This window comes from Solanum dulcamara, chromosome 2 (genome assembly GCF_947179165.1).
Source record: "Solanum dulcamara chromosome 2, daSolDulc1.2, whole genome shotgun sequence".
NCBI lineage: Eukaryota > Viridiplantae > Streptophyta > Magnoliopsida > Solanales > Solanaceae > Solanum > Solanum dulcamara.
Genome location: NC_077238.1, coordinates 56,819,151 through 56,835,364, shown reverse-complemented (window position 1 = coordinate 56,835,364; position 16,214 = coordinate 56,819,151). Strand labels below are relative to the sequence as shown.

At 36.9% G+C, this 16,214-nt stretch overlaps 1 protein-coding gene across 2 annotated transcripts in view; it reads right to left on the bottom strand.

Moving 5' to 3' along the window:
* LOC129880581 (ultraviolet-B receptor UVR8) overlaps nt 1-14,335 on the bottom strand; it is a 40,126-nt gene extending 25,791 nt beyond the window's left edge. The window contains exons 1-4 of one of the 2 annotated variants that reach the window (XM_055954671.1): nt 13,927-14,335; nt 5,818-6,004; nt 1,175-1,321; nt 72-153 (exon numbers count right to left, since the gene is read on the bottom strand). In XM_055954671.1, coding sequence (XP_055810646.1) covers nt 72-153; nt 1,175-1,321; nt 5,818-6,004; nt 13,927-14,032 — 522 coding nt within the window. In that variant the 5' untranslated portion in view covers nt 14,033-14,335. The remainder of the gene's footprint in view (nt 1-71; nt 154-1,174; nt 1,322-5,817; nt 6,005-13,926) is intronic. The other variant, XM_055954670.1, reaches the window with a different exon arrangement.
* Nucleotides 14,336-16,214: the final 1,879 nt, after the last annotated feature.

The window sequence follows — 16,214 nt, the reverse complement described above, 5'->3', positions numbered from 1 at the left end:
TGCTACAAAAAAGTTTGTGAAAGAACAATGATAGTAACTACATAACTTCACAAACAATTAGCAAGGAATACCTTGAAAGCTTCAATCTTTCGAGGCACAAGAGAGTCCTCTGTGGTGCCAAGGCCTAGTTGGCCATTTTGATTTCTCCCCCAACTGAAATTGAATGCTAACTGTATTAATACTTGAGATTCCAGTTTCCAGATAAAAAGAAGCAGCTTTAGAAATAAATCTTATATTAAGAAAGCATTTCCAAAGTTATGCAAACTAGATTGCTATATATATATTCAGAAAATACGTAAAATGTGTTCGGAAACTAATCATGAAAAAGACGGGATGGTAATATAAAAATGGGCAGAATATAAGAGAATGTTACAAGGTAGTGATTTCTGTCCTTCGTTTAGTTTAAGCAGGAAGTAAAGACAAAATGAAATAGATATGTCTTTTTATTGGGGAAGACAGAATTGTATGCTTTCCCTAAGTACACATAATATAAGCCCAAAAAAGAGAAAAAACTTTAAACTTTCTCTTTTTATTGTTTGATAGTTTTATGAGAACTCTTCTGTTTTGAATAGTAGTTCTTACTTGTTATGTTCATCAAATAAGAGAGCTTCAGACTCCCTCCAAAACTTCAATGTCATGTTTTACTTTTTGTGATTCAAATCTTAAGTTGGAAATTTGTGCCTGCTAGTAAGTTACATGTAGTTTCTTTATATTCCAACTTAAATAAAGTGGTTCTAACCATCCAAATTTGTCTCTAAGAAAACAATTAAACACCTTCAACTCATTCTGGAAATGGCTAAATTTTGGCAGGCACTTATAATTTTGAACTTAAAGTAGCAAAAAGTGACAGATGAGAGCCACAAATTTGTAGAGCAAAAGATTGCCCCAAGTTTGCAGAAGTATCCGAAAGTAGAAAGGTTGATGAGCGACCAATGCACTTTAAGGAAAAAAAACAGAAAAATGAGACCAGAAGCCTGTGAGTTAGGTATTGATTGAAGATTGATGAAGATGGTAAGAATCACTGAAGCACCTAATGTCGATTGGATAAATGCAACAGCAACACTACTAAGGAAACAAAAAGAACATAAAGTCTTTATCAAATAAAGAGAAAATAAATGACCGTAAGGTTTATCAGATCCACCAAAACTACAGCTCAAGAGCAGGGGCAACCAACCTCTGCACTTCGCCTTCCATGGTAACAGCAAGACAATGGCTGTCTCCACATGCAATCTGCTTAATGCGTATACCATGAAGTGCTTTAATTGGTTGAGGAGTGAACAAATCACTGGAGTTTCCATGACCCAATCTCCCAAAATCACCCCTACCAAATAAAAAAGAAACAACGCCTGCTTATTTGATCCAAATACATGCTAACAATTAAAAAATGTACATCATCCCACATACAAGGTTAATGTTCTTCATACTTTCATCACACAGATTATCCTTGGTACGATGCAAACCACCTATTATGGTAAAATCAGAACACTCTCATTTCTGCTTGTCTCAGTGAAAACCATGAAGAGTTGCTAAGATTGTTGTCTGGGAAAACTAAAAGTAAGTTCAGTGATAAAACACAATATTCATACGTAAAACACTCATCACGAATCTACATATATTGGATAATGAATGGCAAACAGAAGTTTGTACCAAGGTCCTGTAGCTTTGTGTAATGTTATTTAAGAACTTCAGCATAAAGCAACTTTCCATCATCGTTCTTGAATCCATCAAGATTCCTAGATTACCATTTGGCTTCTACTTCTTTTCATCCATCACGATCACCACTAAAATAAAACTGAAATGGCATAGAAATCATGGCCACCAGTATTGAAAACAGGAATGCACAGTAAAGAATGGTTTGTTTTGTACCTGGTCGTGAATACTTTATGGAATGACATAGAATTCATAACATGGTCGAATAGAGTAAGGACTTCATGAAATGAGAGAATCTGAAGTTTGAATCAAACAAAGGGTTCACTTCTTGATCAAACCGTTCTTCAGATAAAATTATCACCACCAGCCAATGCATATTTCTTTTCACATACTTTAGGTGACTCAATTTATTTTCAAAAAGCTTGAATCATCATTTGATTTCAATGTGGATATTGGTCTCTATTTGAATATCTAAAAGAGGAAGGTTTTTCACATAAATTGGGATGAATATAGTATCAATTACAACCAAGGGTGACCAGTGAAATTTTACAACCAAAGAAAAAAGACTCGAGAGTTCTTGAATCACAAGAACCAAAGGAACACCAAGAAATTTCCAACTATCATAATGGCCAAGGGATCTCAAACCACGGCAACTGAAATAGGCCAAGCTAAATACTCCTCCTACTTTAACTTTAAATGCAGTTCTTTTTTTTTAAAACGTTGAATTCAGTTCTTTGCTTGCGTTAGGAAATGTGATATGAAATCATAATTTCATCCTTGTTTGGACATTCGATGTGGGATCTCCAAAAAACATGACTAGGGATTTCAAATTATGATTTCAATTTTTTAAAATGAAAAACTTGACCCATAAGTTTATTTTGTAAAGAAAAACATCACTTCAAATTTTGCAAGAAAAAACAAATTCATGTTCGGCATGAAGCGATTGTTCTTACCATGTGAAAGGATTATATTAAAAAATAACTATTACTACAATTTTTGGCTAGTGGATTTTAATAAAATTGGATGTATTTGAAATTTTGTAATTGCAAACATTTATTTATAAAAGGAACATGAAAAAATGTGATTTATCAATGCAGCGCCTAAAGAAATTCTGATATGTTGTTCATGAACTATGGTTTGCTCATTTAGAAAGATAGTACGAGATTTAGCAAGCCATTATCCTCCCAGAAAGATGTTTTGCAGCCATTAACTACCTGATAGAGGTGTGAGACTTCATCAGAGGCCAAAATATTCTTATGGGATATCCATAAGCTCACTTCACAAAAGGAGTTTACTTCCTTTGTTATCCACTTGTTATCCTCGTCATATTTAGCTCTTATTATGTCCACCGAGGTACCGGAGAGTATCTCCACAACCATTTCAATTTGAATGCTTTACTCTTCCTGATGCCTAACCCACCCTGTTTTTCCCCATGCATCACCTCGCACCATTTGACTAAATGGAACCCCTTTTCCTCCTTGTTTCCATTCCACAAAATATCCCTCCCAATCTTATCGATCCTTTGTATAGCCCCATCTGGAATGGGAAATAAAGGCATAATATATATTGGCAAAGCATCAAGCAATGAACTAATAAGAGTGTCCCTGCCCCACCGAGGTTCTCCATTTATCAAGACTGAGAATTTCATAGTTGAGATACAATAACTAACCATTTGATCCATTTCTCCCAAAAAAACGTACATGCTAAAACCTTGAGTAGAAACTTCCAATTAACATGGTCATACGCTTTCTCAATGTCCAGCTTACATAAGATCCCTGGTTTCTCCTAATTGATTCTAGCGTCTACTGCTTCATTAGCTATCAACACTGCATCCATTTATTTGTCTCCCCTTAATAAAAGTCATTTGCTGATAGTCAACCAGCTTGACAAACACCTTTTTCAACCTTTCTGTTGAACAAAATCTTATAAACACTGCTTATCAAACTTATGGATCTGAAATCTTTTAGTTCCTTTGCTCCTTTTCTTCTTTGGTATCAAGGCTAGAAATGCGGCATTGTAACTTTTCTCAAAAATCTCATGTGTATGGAAGTTATGCATAGTGTCCATGATGTCTTGTTTTCACTACTTCCTAGCATTTGATGAAAAAACCCATAGTGAAACCATCAGGCCTTTGGGCTTTATCCATGGCACACATCTTCAAACATTCAAAGACCTCTTTCTCGTCAAAATTTCTCTGTAGGGACTCCTTTCCCTCTACAGAAATAGTTGGGTTGTTAACGAGATTGCAGAAAGGTCTCCAATCATTTGTTTCTGTGTACAACTTCTGGTAGAATTCAATAATTTTCTTCTTTATTCTTGTAGGCTCTTCCATTGTTTCCCCATGTATCTCCAATTGACTAATGTTGTTGTGTCTCTTGTGAGCATTTGTCACTTTATGAAAAAAACTAGTGTTCTTATCTCCTCCCTTTTGCCAGAGAGCTCTAGATCTTTGCCTCCATGCCACTTCTTCATTCTTGATATGTTCTTCATATTCCGTCAAAAGTGGTGCCTATTGTGTTGATTCTTCTTCGGTAAGAGCTATGTTTTGTTAAATACTATCAAAGGAAGCAAGATGATTCAAAATTTTTGAATTTTCTGTATGGCCAAATTCCCTTGGCTGCTCTTGCTCCATTCCTTTAATTTAGTTTTAGGTGCTTTGAGTTTGCAAGAGAGAATATAGTCTGGTTTCCGAATGAACCCGAAAGATGTCCACCAAACCTTAATTTTATCTACAAAATCTTCAGTATTTAGCCACTAATTTTCAAACTTGAAGTAAGATTTGTTGTACTCCCAGACACCACACTGCAATGAAATTGGACAGTGATCTGACCGAAGTCTATAGAAAAAAGAATTCTGTCTATTCGAGAAGCAATTCCAAGATTATCTCCCCGAACCATGTATATGAGCCCCCTTCCAAAGGAGGATCTATCAAATCCAGATTTTCTATACAATCTGAAAATTCCTCTATTGTTGTAGTGCTCCTAATGCAGTTTGCTTTTTCAGAGGGGTATCTTGTGATGTTAAATCCTACGCTGCCCAAGGACCATCAATTAACCCCCTAACTGCTACCATCTCCTCCCACACTGATCTCCTTTCATGTCTGCAATTATTTGCATATACTCCAGTTATGGTGGCATTCAAAATCTTTGTCACATCTTTACTGGATGCAATCAAACTGTCCCAATCTGCATTTGTATTTGCATCTTTTGTGCTCTTATAAGCTTTATCTTTTTCATGTCCGATTTGTTTCTACAAATTTAGAGATTTTTCTAACATTGGCCAACTTTTACGATAAAATTACAGTAAGAAGATAACTTTCTTCGGCATGCTCAAAAAAGAATTTGCAACATTTAAAAGAGCTGGTTCCATAAATTGCTTCCTCAAGTTGCCTATAAAAAGGCAGAAGTAGCTAGGATAAGATCTATACCCTTCGGTCCATATTATATGATATTTTTAACTTTTATGTTTAATCCAAAGTTGATGGTTTTTTTACATAATCAAAAAGTTAATAATTTTTTTTTTCAAAGTTACCCTTATTTAGATAAGTGAATTTTAAAGAACAAAGGTACACTATTAAATAAGTGAAGTATTATTTAATTAAGAGCAATTTAGTGGGCACGAGACAACTCTCTCTAAGGAACTCGGTAAAATAGGCCCGTAACTTCGGGAGAAAGGGTGCCTCCTCACAAAGGGGGTCACATTGACCAGGCGGCGGCCGTTAGGTCGCCTATTTTGAGTTATGGACACACAAGGCCAAAACATGTGTGCCGGACGCACGACCTCATCAAAAAGTTAATAATTATTTCTTCTCAAAGTTACCCTTATTTAGATAAGTGGATTTTAAAGAACAAAGGTACCATATTAAATCAGTGAAGTATTATTTAATTAAGGGCAATAGAGTGAAAACACCTCTTACTTTCTAAGGGAGAGTGTTTCTTAAAGGGTGTGTCCAAGCTAAAAACACCATATAATATGGAGCAGAGGGAGTAATATCCAAACCACAAAATCATCAAGAATTGTCATGTATGTTCTAACAGCCAAATTCCTGAGGTAACATATTTTTAATAGCTAATGGAAAGAATTTACCAGTTATCAACTTTCACACAGGTTCTAAATTTTATGATAATAATGCATTAATCAGAAATATTTGATGGAAAGAAAGCCTACCATCCCCAGCTATAGACTTGCTTGAAGCCCTCCGAGTAAGCAGTTGAATGATCAGCTCCACAAGTGACAGATACTATTTCCTGCCCATCCAATGCACTCACCTGAGTTGGAGAAAATCGATCTTCAGCATCCCCAAGGCCAAGCTGTCCATCCTCTCCTCTTCCCCATGAGCAAACAACATTTCCAGCTGCAATTACACTGATTACATCAACTACCCATCACACAGAAAAGCTTGATAGTTTGAGTTGGCAGCTGAAGCTGAATCAAGCTCTTCTATTATGCAGTACCGCCTACTACAACAACATACCAGTGTGATCCCACGAGTGAGGTCTAGGGAGTGTAGGATGTATGCATACTTTACCCCTACCTTTTGTGTGTAGAGAGCTTGCTTCCGATATACCCTTGGCTCGAAAGAAAAGAGAAGAATTCGAAGAACGGTAGCACGAAAAAATGACAGCAAAATAATACAGTTTGAGTCAATCTAAGTTAATTAATTATGCTTGGGTTAATCAGTACTCCAGAAGAAGCTATCTGAAGCTAGCAACTGCAGTCAAACGCCAAGTCATCAGCATCTATAGGTGGGAAGGTGGGGAAACTTTTAGGCATCAAGTTTGCCGGAACTGAAGCAGATACCATTGCATATCTGATGAAAATGGAGCAGAGGAGAGTTGCAATCAAAAAAACAACCAGTTATTCAATCTGTATCAGCTTGGAAAACAAATTGAAGATGGAGATAACAAATGTAAAGATTCACGTGAATTTTGACCATGACAGTAGTAGGGCAAAGGAACGAGCATACCGATTTTTACTTATAAATGAGGTTGAATCTCATATCATGGAATGTTAGGGGTCTAAATGGAGAAACAAAAGAAGAGTCCTTAGGTCTTTGATCCAGAAGTGGGTGGATTATGCAGTTTTGGAGGCTGATGGAACTAAAGGAGGAATCATCATTCTATGGGACAAGAGGTGTTTGTCAAGGGAACTTCTGAAAGGAATTGACTCTGTTTCCATTTCCTCCACCCACCTTAACAATGATTTAAAATGGAAACTTTCTGGTGTTTATGCTCCTTTAAGCAGACAAGTAATGTATGGCTTGAACTATCAGCACTAAGGGTTTTATTAGATGATCCGTTGTTCGTGTGAGGTGACTTCGATGTCACAAGACTTCCTTATGAATGCAGGCACAACCAGAGGATTACAGGCAGCAAGAAGGAATTTTCTGAGTTAATAGAGGAACTCGAATTAATCGATCCTCCACTTCACGAAGGCTCTTACACTTGGTCCATGGAGTAAAAAACACCACTACCACTTCACCGATGGATAGGTGTCTGTTCTTGGCTGACCGAGATGACAAATCAGCTCCATCAGACAAGCTGTCTTGCCAAAGCCTTTCTTAGACCATACATCTATCGTTCTTCAGCTGTACAGTGGCAACATAGCAGGTCTTCTTTTAAATTTGAAAACATGTGATTGGAAGAAAAGGTCGTGGAATTGGTACATGGCTGGTGAAATTCATTCCAGATTTGGGGTGGGACAGATTTTATTTTCGCAAATCAGCTTAAAATGCTTAAAGGAATTAAGAGAATGGAAGAAACTGTTTTGGTAATCTGGAAAAGAGAAAGGCCAAGGATTCAACATGTAAAATTGCAGAAACTAGGGAACACAGTAAGAGAGAACTGTTGCACAAGGCTGATTTCTTGGAGACAAAAGTCCAGGCGTCTTTTGTTTGAACATGGGGACAAAAATATCAAGTTTTTTCACAAAAAGGCCAATGCATACAAACGTTACAATCACATTGATAGGCTAATGATCCATGGAGAGCTTATTCAAGGACAAGGAAAGAATTTGCAATGAGATCTTGCAGTTATACCAAGGCTTATATTCAGAAGCATCTCCACACAAGCTTTTCTGGAATACTGGGAATCTTCCTTCCATTTCCAGGGATGATAATGATTGTTTACAGAAAGAATTTTCGGATGAAGAAGTTATCGAGGTTATCCAACAGTGTGTCTGATAAAGCGGTAGGGTGATTCACTATGGGATTCTTTCATAAGTGTTAGGACCAATCAATCCAGATTTGATGGATGTTTTACACTATTTGCACTCAAATAGACATCTTGTTAAAAGTATGAATGCCTCATACATTAAGTCTTATTGGTTGTTTTTACAAGATTGTGTCTAAGTTAAGAGTGGAGAGGCCCAAGAAAATCATTGATAAGTTGGTCAGAAGCTCTCAAACGGCATTTATAAAAGGAAGTCAGATAACCGGCGCAGCTCTCAATGCAAATGAATGCTTAGACAGTAGGCTGAAGCAAAAGAGAGCAGGAATTCTATGCAATTTCGACACCGAGAAGGCTTTTGATCACATACAGGATCTGTTGAGGAAAATGGGTTTGGACAAAAAAGGGACAAGCTGGATACACTTTTGCATCTCTGCTGTCGGGCTTTCAGCATTAATTAATGGCATACCTCAAGGTTTCTTTCAAACACAAAGGGTTCTTATATAAATGTATCCCCTCTCACATTTCTTGTTCATCCTGGTTATGGAAGGCCTCAGCAATATGCTTCATTTAGGTACGGAACAAAACTCGATTATGGGCTTCACATTAAGGGTAATAAACCAGAATGACCTTTTTATCTCGTACACTCTCTATACTGACAACACATTGATTTTATGTGATACTGAGGCAGAACAGGTTTTGTATTAAAAGCTCATTTTGATGCTATTTGAAACAGTCACAGGGCTTCACATTAACCAGCAAAAGAGTCCGTTGTTTTCGGCTAATGAAGTCCACAATTTGGCGGAGATTCTTGGTTGTTATATAGGATCATTGTCTTCCCCATACTTGCGTCTTCCATTGGGCTACAAACACAAGTCAATTGTCATCTGGAACAATATTCTGGAGAAATTTGAGAGAAAGTTATCCAAATGGAAGAGCCAATACCTATCTTTAGGTGGTAGACTGGTGTGTAAACAAGTTTTTGGATGTCTTACCCACTTTGATGCCATTCATGGAAGCTCAACAACATTTAAGGACAAAGATGAAGTTTTGGAAGCTTCAAGAAGTCCCATGATACAATCTCAAACCAAGGAGTTTCAAAACAAGCACAATGGACTTTTACCACAAATTAAAAAGAATCTTGCTGAGGAAGAAGAGAACAAGCTCAAACGAAATGAGTTGTTCAAATCAGTGTTAGCAAAAGCAAAAGGCGCAAAAAAGTTCTAAGGCCTATTGGGGCTTTAAGCGCAAAGCGCAAGTAAAGCGCGGGCTTCAATGAAAAAAGGGGCAAAGGGAGAAAAAATTATAAACATATACATATATATATATATATGTTTAGTCCAAGACTAAAAATTATAACCGCGTATGACAAATATATGAACAAATAAATTGAAAAAATTTACGATAAAATGAAATATCAATTATTTAGTGTCATCTCTTCATAAGCAAAAGGCGCAAAAAAGTTCTAAGGCCTATTGGGGCTTTAAGCGCAAAGCGCAAGTAAAGCGCGGGCTTCAATGAAAAAAAGGGCAAAGGGAGAAAAAATTATAAACATAAATATATACACACACACACATATATATATATATATGTGTGTTTAGTCCAAGACTAAAAATTATAACCACGTATGACAAATATATGAACAAATAAATTGAAAAAATTTACGATAAAATGAAATATCAATTGTTTAGTGTCATCTCTTCACAAGACTCACTGGCAAGGAAAAGTATGCGTCAGGACCTTGATGACGATACTGAAGTGCACATTAAGCGAAGCGAAGCGCTCAACACGTTTTGAGCCTCGCTTCAAGGCTTATGCGCGCTTTAAGCATGCCTTTGATAACACTGATTCAAGTTCTACAATTACTTCATGTTCCAAGTTGGAAGTCCACAAAGAGGTGGACTGGGCCCCCAAGAAAAAACTGTAGCCAATCTTAGCCCTAAATGAGCTCAAAAACCTAGGTATTTGAGACTCAAATCAGCCACCATACCTACGGACTTGTGCTTCCCATCCTCGTTTGCAGCCTCTAGCTTTTTATTTCCTAATTCTAGTTTATTTTCCAGGGTTTTTTTAAGGCTTGGCAGCCACATTGTACTTTTATAAATAGGAGTGATTTCTCTCATTGTGGATACTTTGAATTGATAAATGATATTACTTTGACAGTTCTTTTGATCATTTGGTGACTTTTACTTTGAGATTTATCTTTTCTGTCTAAACTAGTTCATAGTTCAAGGTAGTGAGATAATTTCTTCTTTGATATCTCTAATTGCTTTTTTGGTATTTGTAGAAGGCAGTTAGTATATGTTCCTAATTGTTGTAATGGTACTAAAGAAGCAGTCAAAATCCAAATCTAAGTTTTGATTCATTTATCAAGCAAAGGTGTTCGATTCCTTTAATAATCAATACGTTGTTACTTGAATCTTATCAAATCAAAATTAACTATTTTCTCAAATTTCTTGAGTCTCTTTTCCTTGAATTTTCACGTATCGTTTTTATTTCTGGCTTTCTTTTTAGTCTACTATTGTCCTAACAAAAAACAAAACTAACAAACTCAGCTCTCAAAGGGAAAAAACATAAAGAGAGCAAACTATCCAATCAAAAATTTCCTAAAACTTAAACTGGGATGAATTCTATTTCAAGAAACTTTCATTAGTCAACCTTAGCAACTTGAATTTGTAATAGATGCATAAGTAAAACAATTGCACTCCTCCTTGAAGAACTTTGTCTTTACCATTCTCATTTAGGGCAAAATAAGGCTAGACATTTGGGAACTCAGGCTAGAGGAATTTGGGTTGCTTCTCCTGGCAGCAAATTAGTCCACCATTCTCGCATTTGAGTAGCTGCACCATTCCCTTTTTGACAATTCTTTTATCCAATACTATGATGGGTTCAATTAGGGGCTGACTAGCTTGTGGAAGAAAATGCAACTTAAGTGGAGAGTGGTGATTGACTCAAGAAAGTAGCAGATCCAAGAATCTTATGTAAGCTAGATTTTGAGAAAGCTTATGATCATTTGTATTGAAATTTTCTTGACTTCATATGTTAAAGGTGGGTTTTTGGGACAAGTGGAGAGATGAATCAAATTTTTACATTTCTACTGCCAGATTCTCAATTTTGGTGAATGGGAGTCCATGTGGATTTTTTGGGAATTTGAGGGGTTAAGATAGGGAGATCCATCATCCTTTATGTGATTCAGCAAAATGATGGATCGGACTGTCATTGGAGGTTTATTGAAGGGATTTGATGCTTTGTTTAGAGGGCATAGTAATGTGACGGTTACACATATCGTATTTGCAGATGATACTTTGACTTTTTGTGATGCAGAGGTTTCCGGTTAGATTACTTGAGACAGACTATTATTTGATTTCAGTTGTGTCGGCCTCAAAATCAATCTCAAAAAATGTGAGGTCACTCGTGTAGCATAAGTGGATAATACTGAAGAGATTGAATTGTAAGGTGGGCACTTTTACCTACTATATATGGTCTACCATTGCATGATTCGGACAAAGATCTGATAGTGTGGAATCTGATAATTGAGAAAGTAGAGAAACAGCTAGCAGGGTGGCAAAAGAGATACTCGTAGAAAGGAGGGAATGGCATATTACGTGAGTTTATAATGAAGGAAATGTTGCATAGTTGGGCTTACATGAGAGGGAAGAGAAGTCCAAGGGCATAGAATGTTTCCTCTTTAGCAATTAAGTGAGTTATTTGGAAAGAGAGAAATAAGAGCCTTTCAAAGGGTTGAACAAGAATTTGTAAAATTGCAAAGTAGTCTTTCGTTTCTAGTTTACTTTTGGTGTACCCATGAGATCCTTATTTGTTTAAAAGATTGGGTTTCTTTTTTCGAGAAAAATATTTTAATGTAGGTTCTCATTTTTTGGTATATGGCTTGTATATGAGGTGTCCCCTAATTGTTAATAAAATTATTTACCTAATTAAAAAGATGAAAAACAAAAACTAACTTGAATGAGGCATAGCAGCCCTTTTGCTATTATTTATAAAATCAGGCCCAAATTAATTTTCTTTAAAAACAGCTGAAGCATAGAAACTTCTGCTCATAAGCCACCTTGCTAATTCTAGGATCCATAATCCTATGATGCTACTGATGCTTGCTTATACGACTGGAGGTTCAGGTGAAACCCAACCTCCAATCTTGCCCATACAACCGGATAAAGGAGGAGGGTTGTCGAGGGTCAATCGAAAACAACCTCTGTACCCCTGAAAGGTTGGTACATCCCACCCTCCTTAGACTTCCCCTTACGGAATTACACCGGGTTTGTTGTTGTTGATGATGGCGGTTTTGTGCATAAGACCTCATTCAGCTTGCTGATTTAGCCAGGATGTCTTTTAATACCTTTTTAATAACTGTCTTTTTGGAGTAATTCATTTGTTGCAGCTAAACTTAGCTTGGGCACTAAATCAACCTTGAAGTCAGGTATTTTTCCTATACAGTACTCTGGAAGGACTAACTAATGAGGAAGAATAAAAACAAGCATTGTATAAGTGTTCAACTAGGGACATCTACTTGCACCACTTAGTTGGCTTATGAAAAAACCATTTAGTAGGCTTATTAAGTATCACACATCACAATTTGTATTCGTAGAACCCACTCACCCTTTCTGATTGCCTATCTGGAGTGATAGGTAGTGTTGTGGTGTAAATCAATCCTTAGTCCTTTGAACAATTCTTTCCAAAATAAGCTCAAGAATACTATATCCCTATCTGTGGCAACAAGGGAGTCCATGTAACTTGCAAATATTGTCTAAAGACATTCAAGCTACTTATTGAGCTAGAAATGAACGACTTAAGGACATAATATGCATATCTGTTGTACCTATGAACCACCAAATTGGTATCTTTGCCTTTAGGTAGATCAAAAGCTTACACCCCCAAACCTTATTACAGAGTGGTTGCACGTTGCAACAACCCTATATAAGAACATTTGAAAGACTTCTTTTTGTGATAAATGGCACACCCTTGTACCATTTTTTAATAGTGGGCCAATAAAAAGCATATCCTATAAGATTGTATGGAAAGAGAATAAAAAGGAAAATACTCCCATTCATATATAGGGGATTCCCTCTATAGATTTGTACAAAAAAAAATTCAAAAATGAGTTATTCAATCTATTCCATTCAAGGAAGCCTTGAAACAACAAGAAAATTGTCTCTTCGTGATCTATAGGCCACGGGTTCGAGCCGTGAAATCAATCACTAATGCTTGCAATAGGTAGGCTACAATCATCACACACGCCCTTCGAGTACAGCCCTTCAAAGACCTTAATTGAACACGAGATGCTTGGTGCACCGAAGTGTCCTCTTTTTTATCTATTCCATTTAAGTTATATAGTTTATTGAGGAAAAAAATCTTCAACAAGTACTACTTTTTGAAAGAAAACATTTGACATTTTTCCTTTTACTTTTGTTAGTCCATTGTACCCCTAATTATTAGTGAATTTTATAAAGATATTTTTTTGTCAAGATATAAGTAAATAATAGAAGTATCACCACTATAATTTTAACTATTTTCGAAATGTATTTATTCATTTAATTTTACAAATTTCTACAACCTTTTTGATTTAGAAATTACAACCCAAAAAAAAAAAATTATACCATGACCTTTCTGATTTAGAAATTACAAATAAATTAGGATGAAGGCCGTTGATCTGTTCCCTGACGATTTGGTGGGAATAATTGTAGTTGTATATGAATAAAACCCGAAATGAAGGGCCATGAGAGATGTGATAAAGGTGGGAGCACATATTACCATTTTACCCATAGTATATTTGATAACGTGGACCATTTTTGTCCATGCAAATTCTAAACTATGACAACGCCTTACCCCCTCCCCTCCCTACTCAATTGCCTCTCTCTCTCTCTCACCTCTGTCTGTGCTTCACATTTCCATCTACATTACTTGCAGACACACGTGCTTCCGCAGACCGGTCACTCTTTTCAGTTAGGAAGGGTGAAAAAGGCTAACCACTTGGAAGATTAACTAATTTGATACAAGAGTACAACATTATTCCCTTTCCGTTAAGTTTATTCGTTGTACGTATAAAGAAAGAAAGGAATGGAAATTGAGTTAGAGAATCTAAGGGTGAACTTACAGAGAAGAGCAACGGAGTGACTAGCACCAGCGGAAATGAGAAGCACTTTCCGAATCGGCTTTAGTTCTGTATCAGTATGGCAATCAGCACCGCTTCCGTCCGCCATTTTTGACCTATGTAGCTTCTCTGGTGGCTCAGTAATGTGGAAAGAGAGATGTATTATGTATAATCTATTATGTAACGAGAAGAGAGGAAGGAGGGTACAGACTGAATTTATAGTGATAGAGACGCCACGTGTTCCTAACTCCTTTCCTCCCACCACATGTGCCTAACTCGTGTCCTTGCACATGGACACACTCTTTTTTCCTTCTTTTTTGATCAATTATGTTTAGTGTGAATATGTAAACCAAAAACCTAAGTCTTACAAAATCATCACCTAAAGTCTCAATCGTATATATTTTAATCGGAAAAAAAATAAAGAAATCGACATCATGAAGGATGAAAACAGTCTGAAATATGAGGCTGGAAACCTCCTCACCAACCAAAAAGACACGAGATGGCCATGCAAGGAAAGTCGATGTCCTTGCAGAGTAAAGATAGATTTTCCTTTCTAGAATTGTCCAATGTCTTCCATCCTTCTTAACATTCCGATATCCTTCTCCAAACCCCCTGACCCACCAGAACCACCTAATACAAAGATTGCAATGGAAGAAGATCATTCATTGGTAGAAACCTCTTTCAAAGAATTTTTTTAAACAAGAAGAAAGCCTTAAACCACACCTGACCCCAAACTCTTTCTCCCAGACAATAAATTCGACTCCCCACAGGGACCAATTATTCTATCTAAAAAAGTCAAAGAAAGAATATATAATCCTTGAAGGAACTCAGTTATTGTAAAGCTGTTTGGGAAAAACTTACCTCACAGTTACCTGAAATTAAAACTTACCGACATGTGGCAACCCACTAAACCCTCAATCTAATAGATTTGTGATGGGACTTCTTTACTGCAAAGTTCAACCAAATAGAGAACATCAACAAATCACTCCATGACGGCCATTGGTTTGTAGCTAGAATTTTTCTATTAGTGAGAAGATGGGAGCCCAAGTTTGTCCCACAAGAAACTATGGAAACACAGACAGCAATCTGGACAAGACTGCCTCACTTCCTACTGAGTTCTATGATAGAGAAATCCTAGAAAAAATTGAAAAAAAAAATAGGAAGGCTCTTGAAGATAGATACATGCACCTCAGCGACCTTGAGAGGAAGATACGCCAGGATTTGCATTCAAGTCCCCATCGAAAAAGAGGTAACAATAGGAACCCATAACTAAAAAAGTTATCTATGAGGGAGAGTAAATCATATGTAGAGAATATGGAAAAATTGGACATGTTCTTAGAAAATACACTCAATCCCCCAAACAAAAACTCTCGTTAAACAACCCGCAATATCCATCACTACAACACTTGATGAACAATGGCACATTGTCACATTTCCTAAGAGGAAGACCAACAAGGCAAATCTACACCTGGGCCTAATAGCAGAATTGGAGGCCCAAAGCAGCAACCCAACACCAAAATAGGTAAGAAAAGTGTCATCAAGGGCAGGTAAGTACCCCAAACCTATTAAACACAATGTTAATAATTTTATTTACCAGCTGGATAAAAATAAAAATAATCATAACTCTTCAAGAAATGACTTTGAATAAAAAAGAGAAAGAGATTTGTAATTATATCTCTAAACTGTGTGGGGCCCATTCAGACGGTCATATCCTATATTTTCTTCCAACCACCTCCTTAGATGCCACTTCTTCCAAGGAGCATCTGAAAAGCTTCTCAACTCTATCACCCATTCCCCAAGAAAAATCCTCCCTTCCAACTAGAAGTTGAGAATTTAAGATGGAGGATCAAACGGGACCCATTGAGAACCTTACCTCTTTCGTTCCCAAAAATCCTCTGAAACTAAAACCATGGAACCAAACACCACCACCCAAAATCCCTACTTCGTAGTGAGTAATTATCACCATAATTCAATTGAAGTGACCCCAAACGTCACCTCAATTAACTACACCAATGAGTCTTCTTCTATGGCCACTAGAGAAGCCATTTCCGCATTTTCTCTCCCTCCTAAAAAACTCTTTTTCTTCTGATAATGGCATCTCCACCACCTCCTCCACTTATCCTCATCTCCAAACCAACCCCATTGGACCACATGACATCCTCCTAGATAGAAATGCCCATGCAAGAAAGGTTGATCTCCTCGCAGGTAAAGATAGGGGAACTGCTGGTGACTTTGATAGTCCAAGACCCAGCTTACCTCGCTCATGTGGTGAAATAGGGTCTAGACCATGT